The sequence below is a fragment of the Acomys minous genome, assembly GCF_964271855.1.
Source record: "Acomys minous genome assembly, chromosome: 7".
Lineage (NCBI taxonomy): Eukaryota > Metazoa > Chordata > Mammalia > Rodentia > Muridae > Acomys > Acomys minous.
The window spans coordinates 848,469-865,953 of record NC_140488.1 but is presented as its reverse complement, the minus strand read 5'-3'; the positions used below and the strand labels follow the sequence as shown (position 1 = coordinate 865,953).

At 41.3% G+C, this 17,485-nt stretch overlaps 1 protein-coding gene, 1 long non-coding RNA gene and 1 pseudogene across 3 annotated transcripts; 1 reads left to right on the top strand and 2 right to left on the bottom strand.

The window, feature by feature from the left end:
* The first annotated feature begins 220 nt into the window (after positions 1 to 220).
* On the top strand, positions 221 to 1,009 carry LOC311601897. Its single transcript, XR_014780679.1, has 2 exons — positions 221 to 305; positions 671 to 1,009. It is a non-coding gene; the product is annotated as an uncharacterized lncRNA (long non-coding RNA).
* A 6,141-nt stretch (positions 1,010 to 7,150) lies between these two features.
* Positions 7,151 to 9,558, bottom strand: LOC311601925 (large ribosomal subunit protein uL6-like; annotated as a pseudogene). The gene is made up of 2 exons: positions 9,508 to 9,558; positions 7,151 to 7,666 (listed from the first exon to the last, which is right to left on the bottom strand). The product of its transcript is annotated as a large ribosomal subunit protein uL6-like (transcript).
* Positions 9,559 to 11,221: 1,663 nt separating this feature from the next.
* Positions 11,222 to 12,160, bottom strand: LOC311601540 (olfactory receptor 10K1-like; the record flags this gene model as incomplete). Its single annotated transcript, XM_084789035.1, has 1 exon — positions 11,222 to 12,160. The coding sequence occupies one exon, from the start codon at positions 12,158 to 12,160 to the stop codon at positions 11,222 to 11,224; it is 939 nt and encodes a 312-aa protein (XP_084645161.1).
* Between the last annotated feature and the right edge of the window lie 5,325 nt (positions 12,161 to 17,485).

Here is a 17,485-nt window from a genome sequence, read left to right as displayed (position 1 = left end):
GAACTCTCTATGTAGACCATGACCTCACAAAGATACGCCTTTTGCTGCCTTGCAGGTGTTGGAATTAAAGGCATGTGACACTATACTCGGCTTCTAATATAAACTCTTAAATATATAAATTTCTAACAAACATTTAATTTTCATCTTTAAAATTGTGTATTTCAAATACCTGGTCTACACCATCGGCAAGTACCTGTGGTGGAGCCAAACTACAAACAGACTAGGTTTTCACACTCTCTTCCATGCTGTGTGTGCCCCTCTACCTCCTGGTCTGCCTCCTCAGGGCAAAAGGAACCGTGGCAGAGGTAAGGTCAACTCTTCCCTCGAAGGAGCAAGCCATCTCTCACAACCCTGGCCACCTCAGGTTGTAGGGGGCGGCGGTAGATGGAAGGAAGGTGAAGCTAACCCAGTATGCCCCCCCCCCCCCAGTGTGGCAGCCGGGGAAGCGGGAGACCCACCTCGCAGCACGCCCCTGGCACCACACAAGGAACACTCACCCCACCACCACCGCTTCCCACTGCAGGGAACAGGGTCCGGCAGGGTGCCTAAGGGAAGCAGAGCCTGCCTCGGTGGCAGACAGTAGGAGCTAGAGAGAGGCAGAAAGAAGCACTTGCCGTGGGGTAGAGCACATGACCCAATGGGAGGTTCAGCACGCCCTCCTCTCCTACAGCGCTGGCAGCACCTGACCCAGCCCATCTGGGGCCTCCACCACTTGGAGTACAGAGCTCAGGATGCAGATGTCAGGGGCCTGACCACCCTGACGCCGGTGTCCGAGAGCAGCAAGGTCGTCGTGGTGGAGAGTGTCATGTGACAGGCACCCTCGGCTCATATCACCAGCTCATCCTTTGGTAGCCATAGCAGCCCCTGCTTTAGCCCCCACCCATCCCTCCAGGGGGGCTTGCCTTTCCTTGACAGTTTGGGGGTCTGCCTGGGGGGAGGGGGAGAAGCACCACGAGTGCTAACAAAAATAACTTTTTCCATTTTTAATAAAACACCAAAAATATCACAACCCACCAAAAATAGATGCCTCTTCTCCCTGCTGCCCTAGCAAGTTGGTCCTCGTGTTCCCAGGCTCTGCTCCTTGTTCCTCCTTTCCAAGAAAATGACGAGCATTGTCAAAAACCGACTTCCAGGCTTTGGGCATCTAGATGCAGCTATCTAGGAAAAAGAACAGGATGTGGTAGGGTAAAAATGAAAAGTTTTGCTGTTAAGTTCTTTCCTGTATTTTCTATTCCCCCTTTGCATCTATTATGGTCACCATCCTCTCTAGACTGTATGGGACCTTTGTATGTCCACAGAGAATTTTTCACATTTCACACCACACTGTATAAATGCTGTGTTCAGTTGACACCAGTGGGAGGCCTGCTCTTTTCTAAAGGAAACTGGAGGAGCAGTGGATCTGGGGGATATGGGAGGTGGGGGAGGAGTAGGAAGAGAGGAGGCTATGGATGGGATGTATTGTATAAAAGAAGAACAAAGAGAAATAAAAGCACTTCAGTCCTTTACTCTTTGGAAGACACATCTGAGGTGCAAGTGGCTATTAAATAAATAAAATGAAATGGATGAATAGGAATAAGAATAGACAAATAAGCACTGACTGATTAAGCTAATGTATATCTCATATGTAAAGGAATAGTATATATAGACGTATTTCTGTTATTTGAATACTTATAGCTAATATATTCAATTAGTACATATAAATAAGACAAAATATTAAAAAGAAAATGTAAATGAATTTTATTTGATGTTTTTGCATGGGATCATATTTTTCCTGAATCCGCTTGCAAATGAACAACAATAACCAATGACACTTACTGGGCAATTTTCATGTTGTAATCACTCTTCTGAGCTCTAAACAGGAACTGGCTTGTCTAAATAATATACATTTTCATTACAGCTATCTTTACTGAAAAAATGGTGGTGGATTTTTACATTCTTTTCCATAGTTGCCCCTTTTATTTTTTTTAACATGCAAAACAAAAATAAGAAAGTTATTTACCACTTGTTGAGAAAATTTTCTAATTAGCTCCCAAGTGATCTACTTTGCTGAAGTTTTAATTATCCTGTATAATTCATTAAAAGCTGAATTTTACCTCTGCAAGTTCTTCTAATTGGTACCCTATTATTCAGGCAGTGAGGAGAACTGTACTATAATGAAGTCCCTGAAGCCTCTGACTATTGAGTCCAGGGCTAGACACCATAGGGCCAACGAAGTGGAGGGTGGTTTTTTTTTTTTGTTTTTTTTTTTTTTTCTGTTTCTATGGCTGTAAGCTGTTTGAAAAAAGCAACCTTTGCAAAATTCTGCACATACACTCATCTGATCTTGAAAGTTATCCTCAAAAGAGCCACTGATACCTTGCTCCACCAACGTTTTGTCAATATTACACAATGGCATTTGTAGTCTGTTTCTTCAAGTACTCACATAGAAACACACATATGCTTAAACACACAAAAATATATGCATACAAGACAAGTGCTTGCTAGGCAAAGGACGGCTCCTCTTGTTCATAGTTGCCAGCCCGCCTGAGCACTGTGAAGATCCTAGTTCCATGTTCCTGAATAGTAGAACACATGTTTAGAATACAATAAACATTTGAAAACATCAACCTATAATAGTTAAGCCCAAGAAGTGACAGGAACAGAGTGTATAAATTTGAGGAAAATGGAAATTAAGCAAATGCCTATTTTCCAGATACTCAAGACATTATTGGAATACTGAAATTCAAGCAGTCCAATTCTCTCTTAGTACCTGTGAAAGATTGGTTTCAGGGCCTTCTTAGATACCTAAATCCTCATACTCAAGTCCTTTATATACAATGGCATATTATTAACACTTTAAATGGCTTCTAGAGCACTTTTAATTTCTAATTACTTTGCATTGTAAAGTCTATGCAAACAGTCGTTATACTGTATTATTTAGAGAATAATGGTAAGAAAATGTCTATTTTTTCAGTATTTTAGTACAAATGCAATTTTTTCAAATAATTTCCATGTGAGGTTGGTTATCTCTTGGGTGGGTCACTTTGGGTGACCAAGTATATAGCATATGAATTTGGATAATCTGTGGTCACATCAAATAACCAAGCCCTAACAAACTCAGCTGTGCAAATGTGCCTCGATCATTTGTTCTCTGTCTTACTGATACACATTTCTACAGGCTTACTCCCTATCTGATCAATTGCCTTACCTGTGTCTTATCTAATCTCCCTAGGCTATCAGAGGCCAAGAGAACAACTCTCACCTGTGTTAGTACAAAGTATTTTCCTTGTTCATTTCAGAGTTTTCGTTTTGTTTGTTTGTTTTTCCTGTAACTATTTGGCCTAAGTGGAACTCTCCCTCTTGGAAGGGGCATGCAGCTGGCATAGGCTTTATTGATGCAGACCTGGGAAGGCCCAGCTGCACCTGATGGGGCTGGTGGGGCCTAATCTTGTTCCTTCCCTTGGAGATCTCTGAGAACTTCCAGTTTCCTTGGGAGCTCTTATTCTGGACCTGTGACTTGGGAATAGGGAGTCTTTGTGTCTTTGGTCTGTTATGAATTTCCCTCCCCCAATTCCACCCCTTTTTGGTTATAAAGATAAAATAGCCATGAAAGGCAAGAACCAGCCAGTTTGGGAACAGGGAATGTCACTGTGCTTTGAGAGGCTAACTTATCCTCCAGTTGCTGCTCACTGGTCTGGGAAGCCACCTTCCATAGATAGCCATTTCAATAGTGTCTTTTTCCTTTCTGTCCCCACAGCCTGAACTATGCACTACTTCTTACTAGGGCTCTGTGTGGTACCAAAGCCTGATCTTCCTGACTAGTAGTGGCCTTATTCTATCCTTGTCTGCCCTATCCCCAAAATGGTGTGTGTGTGTGTGTGTGTGTGTGTGTGTGTGTATGGTGGTGGGGAAAATACATTTTATGCAATTAGATTGACTAGACTAAGGGGTCCATTCATCAATCTTTAATTTTTTGTTACTTTTATTTATAAATCATTTATTTATTTCAATCTTTAACTTTTAAAGTGTTTTATTACATATTATTTCTAAACAAAAATGAAGAAAATAAAAATATTTTTAAATCTATGTTTCATAGAACTGAAGTAATTGCCAGTATTTTATTGGTTTATTGTGAAAGTAAGATAAAATTTATTAACTTTGTATCTATTATCACAGTCACAATACTGAATAGCTTCAACACTGTAATAAGTCTTTCATGTTGGTCTCTTATGATCGTATCCATCACCCCAGTCACAAAGACGTAAATCTAAGAACCAGGAATGTGATTCAAGCAGTGAGAGTTAATGCTTCTTGAAGGAATAAAAGGAGGAGAATCTACCAAGCTTGTTCAAGCGAACAATCGCCCATCACAGGCTATAAGAGCAATGTGTATCCCTTCAAGTGGAGAAGCCAAGTGGGAATGGACTACAATGTCAGCTACTATTTTGGTCACAGTCCTTCTCTTATTACCATTTGCCTTTTCTCTCTCCAGAGAGATATGGGTTTCATGGAGCTATCACTCCAATTGTCTTCCAAACAATATAAGTTGCTTACGTTCCTAGCAAAGATCACATGATAGTCAGGTGTGCCTGGCCTAGGCTATGATATTACTCCACTCTGAGTTGAAAGCACAGCCCAGAATTTCCCTAAGCTATGGAAAATCGTCATTGTCATTGGTTTGGTACCTAGATGGCCTTGAGCTGAATGTGACTCTCATGCATCTTTTCATGCACTTCTCACTGCAATCTATAGAACAGTTTTACTATATGTAGATTCAATACCAGCCTATCTTTAAACATAGCATCAATAATAACACTGGGTTATTAAAATCTACCTTCTGCATTTATTTTGCACCCCAGATAGTGCCTACATAGTTCAGTAGTTATAAATGAGTCCATCAGTCCCAATATGCATGGCCTGCATGCATTTTTCACAGAACTATCAGATAAGACTCCACATTGCTGTAAGTATACAGGAACACATGCTACTGTCATAGAGTCTGATTTTGTGCAGCCTCAGAAAGGAGTCTGTCAAAAGCTTGTGAATCTACCCCATTCTGGATAGGCTTTTTAAATCCTCACTGAAGGAAGTACAGTGATAGACTCTTATCAGTTTGAGGGATTTATATATGCCTGGCAGCTATTGTATGTTTGTCTTCTACCCTTTTCCACAGACTGTGGTGTCAGTCATGAAACAAGGTAGAAATACAACATAATATCACGAAAATCTTAACTTGATCAAAAGCTTCCTGAACTCTTGGCTACAATTCTATGTGACCACTACTTATCACATTATATAAAAGATGGCCAACTAGAACAAGATGGGGCACAAACATGTGCTAACACCCCAGATGGCTTAAAAACAAAGCCCATCATGGTTGCACACTCACTAGCTGCACAGATGTCATGTATATCTTACATGACCATAAACATCCCTAAAATTGTGCAGCTATGGCAGGCCTTTATATATTAAGGAGACTTAACCCTTCCACCTAGTCAGGTCTAATTATATATCTTCCAGATTTCTTCCAAAATCTATAAAATGCTCATAGATTAACGTGATTTCGTGTATATAACTGCTCTGGCTAGATTTTTGTTAAATTGACACAAGGTAGAGTTATCTCAGAAGAGGGAACTACAGTTGAGAAAATGCATAATAAGATTGGCCTATAAACAAGCTTCTGGAGCATTTCCTTGATTAAGAATGCATGTGGGAGGGCCCCCAGCCCGCTGTATATGGTGCCATGAGGAGCAAGTCAGTAAGCAGCACTCCTTCCTCAATGGTCTCTGTATTAGCTCCTGCCTCCAGGTTTCTACCTTGAGTTCCTGCCCTGACTTCCCTCAGCGATGGAGTATGACCTGAGACTTATTAAAGGAAATATATCCCTTTCCTCCCCAAGTTGTTTTTGGTCACAGTGCTTTATCATAGCAATAAAAACCTAAAACAATAATGAAACATTTCATAGTTGTTGACCATGATAAGAAAGCAAGATTACAAGCCACCATCTCATAACACAATAATTAGAGGGACTGTGAAAGTAACTTTGTGCAAGTACCTTGAAGGCCCATTGCTGTCCATTTAAAAATAAATTTAAATTTGTTTGGAGAGTCAATGACTACAAGAATACTAAAGAAAGGTTAGAAAGACCCAAAAGAATACAAGGTGCCATAATTTGTATTAATTGTTTAGTCAGGAGAGTGATATTTGGTACAGAAACATGAGTAGAGAAAGCATTACTTACTGGCCTTATTGGACTGGATTAAAGAGGCTTAAGGTTGTTTGCATGTTTTAAAAATATACTTGTTACAGAGGGGAAGACATCCTATTGGGACACTAGATGAGGGAAGCATGGGAGAATGGCAAAGTTGAAGGATCCAGAGGATCCTAGAAACCTACAAGAAGAAAATTATGATAGGCAGATTTGGGCCCAGAGGTCCCGCTCAAACTATGGCACCAGCCAAGGACAATACAGGCTGTAAACTTCAAACCCCTTCCCAGATCTAGCCAATGGACAGGACATTCTCCACAGTTGAGTGGAGAGTGGGGTCTGACTTTCACACATACTCTGGTGCCTCATATTTGACCATGTCCCCTGGAGGGGGAGACCTGGTGGCAATCAGAGGAAGGACAGCAGGCTACCAAGAAGAGACTTGATACCCTATGAGCATATACAGGGGGAGGAGGTCCCCCTCAGGAACAGTCATAGGGGAGGGGAGTAAGGGAAAAATGGAAGGGATGGAGGAATGGGAGGAGACAAGGGATGGGATAACCATTGAGATGTAATATAAATAAATTAATAGAATAAAATTTTTAAAAGTATACTTGTTTATTTTTATTTTATATGTGTACATGTGCTCCTCAGGGCATGTATGTGTGTCACATGGATGCAGGTGCCCACAGAAGCAAAAAAGATGGGTGTTTGAGCTTCTGGAATTGGAGTCACAGGTGGTAGGAGCCACCATGTTGGTGCTGGGAACTGAACCTAGGACCTCTACAAGAGCAGCAAGTGCTCTTAACTGCTGTGCCATCTCTCCAGCTCCATAAATAGTTTTCTTCAATATAAGTCTTTTATTGTTCCCAAAGACACCCCAACATACTTGTAACTCAGGATATTTTTTCTGGAGCTGAGTAACTTACATCCTACTCATCAGCCTGCTACACTGTTCCCTCTTCAGACACAGACACCATCCAAAACCCTTCTGATAACCTTGTTTTTAACTGTTGTGGCTTGCTGAATCAGAGCCACTGAATTTGAAACAAATTCAATATCATTTCTTTCAAGGGTTAATTCATCCTTGAGAGACAGAACAAGTAACATTTGCTCTCAAGCAATGTATTTTTTACCCAAGAAATTTTGAATTTCCACCAAAGACCCATTCTGAATGATGGCATCGATGGGGAAGTGAGCGCACACGGAGCTCAGCTTGTAATGGATCTCTGTGTGACACCCTTGATGGTGTTCTGACCATGGCTGCAGATGGTTCTGACAGTGGCCAGTTTCTTTCTGTTACCCCACAGTTTGTCAGCCCAGAGCCTCTTCTTTTTCTTCCCAAGAAGACTCAGCTCTACATTCATGTGATTGAAGTCCCTCTGGAGGGCTCCCCTGGGGCCCCTCACAATGACTGTGCCTCTTCAGAGTGAGGTTAACATTTTATGGAAAGTTGACAGTCTGATTGCTCAGAATGATCTTTATTCTCAGAGTAAATGAAGCAAAGAGGCCTCTATGAATGATTTTTTAATTCTTTGAGGGAGGCTAATATATTCTCATTCCTCTGGTATAGTGTTAGCTACTGTATGAGGGGCAGCTAATTCCACTGGCTCCTGTATCATCTTCATCTATTGCAGTTTGCCCTCCCTCTACTCCTGCCAGTCCCTCTTCCCACCCTCCCTCTCCCTCAGATCCATTACACCTCTGTTTCCCTTTAGAAAAGAGCAGGCCTCCAGTGATATCAACTGCACATGGCATAACAAGTAACACTAAGACTAGGCATAAACCCTCATATCAAGGTGGGGGAGGCAACCCAGTAGGAGGGAAAGGATCCCGAGGCAAACAAAAGAGTCAGAGATACCCCCTCTCCCACTGTTAGGAGTCTCACAAAAAACCCAAGCTAAACAACCATATCATATATTCAGATGGCCTATCACAGACCCATGAAGGCTCCAAAAGTGTCTCTTCGTTCTCTGTGAGCCTCTGTGAGCCCTGCTTAGTTGTTTCTGTGGGTCATGTTCTCCTGGTGTCCTTGACCCCCTCTGTATTCCTACAATTCTTCCTCTCCATCTTCTGCAGAGTTCCCTGAACTCCATCTAATTTTTGGCTGTGGGTCTCTGCATCTGTTCCCATCAGCTGCTGGATGAAGCCTCTCTAATGAGGATTGAGCGTGGCAGTGATCTGAGTATAGCAGAACATCATAGAGAATCATTTCCCTGACTTTTTCTCAGTCATGTTTCATAATAGTATAGCAAAATGGGGCTGGAGCCATGGCCCAGCTGTTATAAGTTAGGCTCACAACCAAAAGGAATATAGCAAAATGAACTAATTTGTTAAAAAGAGTTGAATATAAATGGGTACATAATAAAATTTATTATGTAAAGCTTAGTACAAAGAAGCTGAAGGAAGATCCCAAATCTTTATGTGTTAACTCTACAATTGAAGTTATTTTTAGAATACAAAAGATCTAAGCCAGGCATGGTGGCACACACCTTTGGTCCCAGCACTCGGGAGGCAGAGGCAGACGGATCTCTGTGAGTGTGCAACGTGATCTACAAAGAGAGTCCAGGACAGCCAAGGCTTCTTACACAGAGAAACCTCGTCTTGAAAAACAAGCCAAAGAAGATATGTAATATCTCCCAGAGAACTAGGGAAGACACAGTCCAGAATGTAAACTGGACAGGAAACTCATTGTTGGGTCTAGCGATGGCAGGGAGATGAAAAGTACTTTTCTCTATATCATCCCCTCTTATATATAACTTTTTTGCCAAGTCAAAAGCTAATTCAGAGGATGCTCCTCACATATTCTTAAGACACTCTTACTCTGTTAGATGTTTTGCGTGCATGCCCATACACCCACACAGCAGAGCACACATAGAAGAGTATGAGCACCTGGAATTCCCCCTCCATGGAATTATCCACCATGACTCATATGTGGGTATATTGGGTTTCTGCTCAGACTCTGATTGCTTTGTCAATTTCATGGGAGATATAGAATAAATGCTGGCCTCTGAATTGTGACAACTAAGATCATAGAATGATTTTTACCAAGTCCAGCTTGACAAGTAAATTAGTTAACTACAGGCTATTGGATGGCTTATAGGCAGCCTCACTCACTGACAGTACCAAACTATGCCTACCAAGTTCTTGATTTATAGAGCTTTAAGTGTATACTGTTCCCAGAAGATGGCAAAAGTAAACAAGACCCAAAAAGTAATTGTGTGGGGAGGTATACTGTATTTTTTGTCTTCATCGGAAATTTCAAAGGTCTCAGCACACACTATCAAACTATTATGCATCATGCTGCAAAATGTTGTTACTTTGGCCAAGTTTGTGGAGGACTGTTTTCCATACAAAGCTACCTTGTTCATTGTTACTGTCTTTCCTTTGGTGCTTCTAAAGACATTATGACAGAGGGGGTAGGAGGGGTAAACTGAAAAAGGTGAGCAAGTCTGTAAATAAATGGTATCCATAGACTTTATTTTCCATGTCTAAGTTAGGAATACATTTTTATTTCAGTACACATAAAAATTGCCGACGGAATAGAAAGTCCAGGGAAAGGTGGCCATGGTCATGTTTATTTGTTCAGTGAAAGTCCATCAAGGGGCCAAGCTCCCTCATACTTCACATAAGTGAGAGTTATTAAATTTGTTGGGAGGAATGAACAAATAGGACGTAATCATTATAATAATTGATTATTTTAGTGTCTAATAGCCCAGGCTTATTAGACAGCTCCTTGGGAACAGGGATCTTGTCTTCGACTTTTCTATATTTCCAGTGTTGAATCCAGTGACTGGACAATTGAGATGCTCATTCTTTCAAGATACGTCTTTCCAAGTGTATAGTAGAGGGACTCACAGCATCCACAGAGTGTAATCCAGTCTGTAGGGTGGGAATGAACTCAGCAAATACTTTCTCACAATCAGTACACCTAATCTTTGTGCCTGGATCATAGGTGATGTTTCAACTAATTGAATAGGCTATTTAAAGGTTTTAGAAGCTGGAGAGATAGCTTAATCAACTGAGCCTATGAGCACAAGGACCTGAATTTGATCCTGAGTACACATATTTAAAAATTCCAGACATATTGACATGTGCTTATAGCCCCAAAGCTAGAGAGATAGAGATTAGGGCTCACTGGACATCCAGCTCAGCTGGCTTGGTGAGCTCAAGGTCAGCGAGACCTTTCTCAAAAAAAAAAAAAAAAGAAAGAACAGCACATGAGATTTCTTAGTTCAGCTAAATGTCCATTTCTTAAGCACCTGTTATGGGCTAGATGCTAGTGTAATAGAACGTAATCATAGTTTTCACCTTCAAGGAACCCCCAGTTTGGTAATGGAGGCATGCAAGTAATTACAACTCTAAAAATGCATAAGCACAGGTAGTCACAGAGCAGGGACACCTCCCCCAGCTGTTGGGTCAGCTATGGACAGCCTGCATGGCTTTAAAAATTAGGTTGGCCCTTTAGGAAGATATGAGCAATGAGGGGTCATTTGGCCCATAGTGGAAGGAAAGCATCCAATACTGAAGTGTCCTGGGTAGCGGGGAGGTGGGGAAGTTAAGGATGGAGCATAGTGCAGGCAGGTTATATTTATATTTATATTTATATTTATATTTATATTTATATTTATATTTATATTTATATTTATATTCTCCTTTGTTCTTCAGCCAGAAAAGCTTTATTTGGGTCGTCCTATCAGTGTCCATATCTCTGGCAGTGTTCCTAGTGATCGATAAAATTGTCTATGATGGAGAACAGGAAAGCATGTAAAAAGGCAGAATATTCTAGTGAGTCTCCAAGCTATAGGAAACTCTGAAATACTGTCCACATTTCAAAAAAATCTTAAGACTCTTGATCTTTCCAAATATAGAAAATTGAGCAGTAAGGTCCACCTGTACCGAGAACTATGGTGAAACTTCACAATAAAACATGGACATACAAAGTGTTCAGTAAGATGAGTGAGTTGTTGGGAAAGGGCCTGGTTAGTGTTGTTTGTCAGTGCCTTCCCTTTCAACTCGTATTGGGCTGCCACCTTATCGGCTATGGCTCACCAGGAGCCTCCTGAGGGCACCTTTGACTTCCTTGTTCCTCAAGCTATAGATCATAGGGTAGAGCATTGGGGTTACATTGGTATAGATCAAGGACACAATTTTGTCCTGTTCTGGGGTGTAGCAGGACTTGGGACGAATGTAGATGAATATTGCACAGCCGTAGTGCATAACAGAGACCAGCAGGTGGCCAGCACAGGTAGAGAAAGCTTTACTTCTGCCTTCTGCTGAATGAATTCTAAGAATGGCAGCAATAATGAATCCATAGGAAAACAGGATCAACAAGAAGGGAATCAGCAGAATCAGCATGCAGACAAGGAAGACTGCAATCTCATTGGCCCGCGTGTCAGAGCAGGCTAAAAATAGAACAGCAGGAATATCACAGAAGAAATGGTTGATGACATGGGACTGACAAAAGGGCAGGAGAAATATCAGAGTGGTAAGGGTGAGTGAAAGTGTAAAACCACTGATGCATGCCAGAGCCAACATCTGCAGACAGAAGACCCTAGTGATGATGAGTGTGTAACGCAGGGGGTTGCAGATGGCCACAAAACGGTCATAGGCCATCGCAACAAGGAGGAAACACTCTGCTCCACCCAAGGCAATGAAGAGGTGCATTTGTAGAGCACATCCCAGGAAGGGCATTCGCTGATTGTTAGACAGGAAATTGGCCAGCATGTTAGGGACAATAACTAATATGTAGCAAATTTCAATGGCAGATAGGTTTCGAAGGAAGAAATACATGGGTGTCTGGAGGCAGGTGTCAATGAGAGTGATTAGCACAATAGTTGTGTGGCCTGCTAAGGTGATGAGATGCATAATTAGAAAGAGTCCAAAAAAGAAGATTTGTAGTTCAGCCAGGTCCCTAAAGCCTAAGATAATAAATTCAGAGCTTAAGGTGCGGTTTTTCTTCAATGCTTCCATCTTTTATTCCCCTTTGTAGAACTATTGAATTGGAAAAAAGATTTTTCTAACAATTGTCTTAGCCATGAGAAAGACTAGAGCCCTTTTCATAGATGGGAATTTAGTCTGCCAAGCATACCCCTTGCTCTCATTCCACCAGGTCTTAAAAATCCTCCCCTTCCTCGGTACAGAATGAAAGACTGCGTATATGAGAGTACTTTAATTCATCTGTGGAGTTGTGATGATCAACCAACACAGATGGCTTCTAAACACAAAGTTGTTTTTCCTAGACCTTAAGGTAATGCTTCTAATGCAGATGATTTGTCTGAGATATGAGCAGAGACTGAGCTGAATATATTAAGATTTAGATGGAGGCTGGACCTACAAAGTTATTGGTTGGAAGTGATATAAAGAATCCTGTGGGAAAGAAGATATAATAAGTTAATCTTAGATACTTTTGAATTTTTACATTAGTTATATTGTTATCTCTTGACTACCACCTCCTAACTCCCAGGATTTCAGCAGCCAATGGCTGTGACAGGATGCCAGAGAAGAAGGCCATAATCTTTGCAGAAGCTTCTTTCTTTCCAGTGTCTTACCTATTTGTAGAAACTCCCAATTTTGTGTCCCCTTCTAATAGATGTCTGCTCTAACCTCTTCCTTATGCTCCCACAGCCCTCAAGGCTTCCAAACCATGTTGTTTATCACTGACTCTTAGAATTCTTTGATTGTTTCATTGTCTATGTTACCTGCCTATGAATCCTAGAATGACAAGAATGGTATCTGCTTCTGCTTCTCAAACAATGGCTAGTGCATATTAGGAGCATCAACAAATCATGTGAGCCTTCTTACCTTTTGAGCTTCTCAATAAATGTCAATTTCTCATTTCTGCATGCTCCACAGCTGACACCAGGTCTGGCCTAGAGAAGAACAGAGGGCAAAAGTCTGGACCATGGTAGGAGCAGGGAGTATATAAGACAGGACTGGAACAGACTCAGGGGCAGTGGATGGTTAAATGAGCAATGCCTTGTCTGATGTGTTTCCTGGACTTCAGAGAAACTTACTTTCTCCTTGTCTTGATCCAAATAGAAACAAAAGTCTCAGAAGCAGAAAGACTCACATGGTATATACTCACTCATAATTGGGCACTAGCCCAAAAGGCAGGTCCCACAAAAGTCTTCACTTACCAGGAGATTGGGAAGATAGATGTAAAGACATCCTATTCGGACTCTAGGTAAGAGAAATATAGGAAATGGAGAAATAGAAGGACCCAGAGGGTCCTAGAAACCTACAAGAAGAACATCATGATGGATGGATCGGGGCCCAGGGGGCAGGGGGCGGGAGTGTCTGCTCAAACTATTGCACTAACCAAGGACAATACAAGTAGTAAACATCGAACCCCCATTCAGATCTAGCCAATGGACAGGTCATGCTCCACAGTTATGTGGAGAGTGGAGACTGACTCTGACATGAACTCTGATGCCCTGGATTTGACCACTTCCCCTTGGTGGGGAGGCCTCGTTACACTCAGAGGAAGAATAAGCAGGCTACGAAAATGAGACTTGATAGCCTGTGACCATATAGTGGGGGAGGAGGTCTCCCTCGGTCATAGACCTAGGGGAGGGGAATAGGGTGAAAGCGGGAGGGAGGGAGGAACAGGAGGATACAAGTGATGGGATAACAATTGAGTTGTAGTCTGAGTAAATTAATAAAAAATAAAATTAAATTTTAAAAAGCAAGGCAAAGAGTTTCTGTTTTCTTCCTATGCTCCCTTCCATCACAGGAATGAGAAAGGGGGAAGGTTTCCAAGGGGCCTAGGTATTCAGAAAATCACGAATCAATAAGAGGTGCTGAAGATATGACTCAGAGATTAAGAGCATTTGTTGTTCTTGCAGAAAACCCAGGTTTCATTCCTAGCATCCACATGGCAACTCACAACCATTCATAGCTCCTGTTTTATGGGGTATAGCACTGTCTTCTGGCCTCTGTAGGCACCAGAAGGCATGTACATGGTACACAAACATACATGCAGACAAAACACCCATACACATAAAACAAAATTAATAACTATAATTTTTAAATTTTAAGCATTAAGGAGATTGTGGGAGTAGATTACTACCTAGAGAGCTCATTTGGGGGGAATGTGGCATTTACACTAGAACCACAGAGGCGCAAAGTGGTACAAGGGAAATCAGAAAACTGACTTTGATTCCAGCTTTCTTTGGTATAGATGGTTAAAATTGTAGTTCCCACACCACTTACACTCCATGTTGAGTAGGAATTTGTTATGTTTTTACTTAACAGGGACATGGAACAGATCAACATGCCAACTTTTCACTTCAAAACAGAGCACTGCACAGCCTTTTCCCGAGTGCCCTGTGCATTGAGCCTGCTCCCATCACTGGCCCTGCTCCAGATATTACAATAAGCCCTTGCTCAAATTTCTGTGTCCTAATGGAGTCCATTCTAGTACAAGCTTCCCTCTTCAGCGTCTCCTCCACCTCTAGTCACAAAAGCTCTGATGAAAAGACTGGCAGAGGCCAAGGTGAACAGCCTCTTTCCCCAACAGGAACCAAGGAGCTTGAACTTAATCCCCATCTATGACTCGGCCCAGCCTCTCGCCTGCTGTATGTTCAGCTTCTCCCTTAATAACTCTGTCTGTCTTTTCCAGCCTTAGCTTTGCCTCACTTTACTCTCTTCTACTCTTTTACTCCCATGTCAGTGACAACAGAGATATGGGAATCTTTCTTTCATTGGGCCCAAACCTTGAAAATAGTGAAAAAACAAAAACTTTTAAAATAGAAATTGCTTATGATCAAAACATTTAAAAGTAAGAAGGATAAGTTTATGTAAAACTTTCTACTCCTTCTCTTCTACTCTCCAGGAAGAATCAGTCTTAGTGAGAGGCATTCCCTTCTGTTTTGTTTTGTACATGCAAACACTCATTTTGCAGGTCATGGGGGCATGTAACTTTAAACCAAGCACTTGGGAAGCTTAGGCAGGAAGGTCAGGAATTCAAAGCCAGCCTGAGCTATTAGTGATTTAGAGACCAGATTTGGATACATAGTACTTTGTCTACATACACACACACACACACACACACACACACACACACACACAGAGAGAGAGAGAGAGACAGACACACACTAACACATACATACACAGCTACTCATCCTAACAGACATATACACTGACATATATATGTTCACATGTGTGTGTATATATGTATATATGCACCACTTACACATTAAGATATTAAATGAGATCATGGTATATAACCTGACTGATATTCTTACAATAATATAACCATTAATAATTTGCCTGAGAGTATTTTAGTCAACACCTATCAGTTACTTCATTTTTCTAGTTGTTGCATTGTAAATCAATGAGCTATAATTTATTATGTGCAAACAAAATGTAATAAAAATAAATTGATCTAATCAGCCTTTTGTAACTTTAACTAACATTGAAGGGGTTTCTCTTTCTTCTTATTATATTTGATGCTACAAAGCACATTCCAGGCACAAATCAGTTGCCAGACTGTGAAAGCTTCCAGGGTATCTTCCCCTAATCTTTTTTCACACTCTTGATCACCTCTGAAGAAGAGGCCTACATTACCTGGGAGGGCCAGATCTGTGCTTGCTTGTAGGGAAACGCTGGTGAACAGCCTTGTCAGCTAGCCTCCTTTTACCACCTGCTGTTGTGGAACCTGAAAAGAACAAAGAGCACTGGAGGAAACAAATAGCTCTGACCTGGAAGTGCAGGTTCCCAGAGCCCACAGAGTAGCTTCTAGACTGTTAGTCTGAAACATAGAGAGCAGCCCTTGGAAGCATAGCTGATGTGCCTAGGAAGAATGTTCCATCCTAGGAAGAGCATGCCTTTACAATAGTTGTCTTAGTTTGTAACTTGCTTTAAGTAGCAGTGAAGGCAGAACTCAGAAAGTCCTAGGAGAGGTCAGAAAGGAGGCTGTACTGGGATCCAGTCACCAAGGGGACTGCTTTCCCCAGGTCACACGCTAGCTGAGCTCAAGTCCAAACTTCAGTGGCTATTGTTTCATTTACAAACCTCAGATACACCACAAATCATGGCAATGTTGGTTATAAGTCAGATTTGCTGAAATTGTAGCCACTGTTAGGCAGTCGCCATAGTGTGAACAGGACTGATTTGAAAAGAAGGAAAAAAATTTTGGCTCAAGCCAAAAGTGGGCAATGAAGCCTAAGACTGATACCCTGACAAGTATTTCCTTCTGCTCTGCTGAATTTCATGGCTCTCTAGAATGGATAGGAAGGTCAAAGTTCTCTCAAAACTTCTATTTTCAATCTATATTCTCAGCTGCCAAAATAGCAGCCACCATCACAAAGCACAGGTAATAGGAATTACAGAGCCTTGCCAATGGCACGGTAGAGCTGCATAACCTCCTGGGGTTAGGGGGGACAGAAGTGTTGGCTTAGGCAGTATCAGGGAGAAACCCCCCTTTTTATGCTATAAAACTAGAAACATGGAACATAAACACCCCTTATGAACTCAGAATCATGCACAGTCCTCTCTGAACCATTCTAATAGTTTCTCTCTCTGCCTGTACTCCCAGAAGAACTTTCAATATTCCAAGGAAATAGCACTTTTCTGGTTCTTTGACTTTCTTCTTCCTCTCTTGGTCTCTGCCTCCTCTTAATCACAGCTTCTAAAACAAAAATTACTTTGATACAACTTTATTGTTCTAAGCACCCATGGAATGTGCTTTGAGAATATCTGTGATATGATTTTCCTTGGATGTAGAAATCACGTGGGACAGCTGCAGCATCACTGGATCCACTTCTAGGAGTGCCCACTCTTTTAACATTGTGACATGATGTTGCCATCTACAAATGTAATAGGCCACATCATAGCTCTGTATGATAAGAACTTCAAGTCTTGGAAGAAAGAAGTTGAAAAAGATATCAGAAGATGGAAATATCTCCCATGTTCATGGATCTATAGAAATAACATAGTAAAAATGGCCATCCTACCAAAAGTAATCTACAGATTCAATGAAATTCCTACTAAAATTCCAACACAACTCTTTACAGACCCTGAAAGAGCAATCCTCAACTTGTATAGGAAAAAAAACCAGGATAGTGAAAACAAGCCTGTACAATAAAGAACTTCTGCAGGTATTACCATCCCTAATTTCAAGTTGTACTACAGAGCAATAGTAATAAAAAGCTCGTGGTATTGGCATGAAAACAGAAAGGTTGATCAATGGAATTTAATCAAAGACCAGAAATAATCCCACACACCTATAGACACTTGATTTTTGACAAAGAAGCCAAATCCATACAGAAAAAGGATAGCATCTTCAGCAAATGG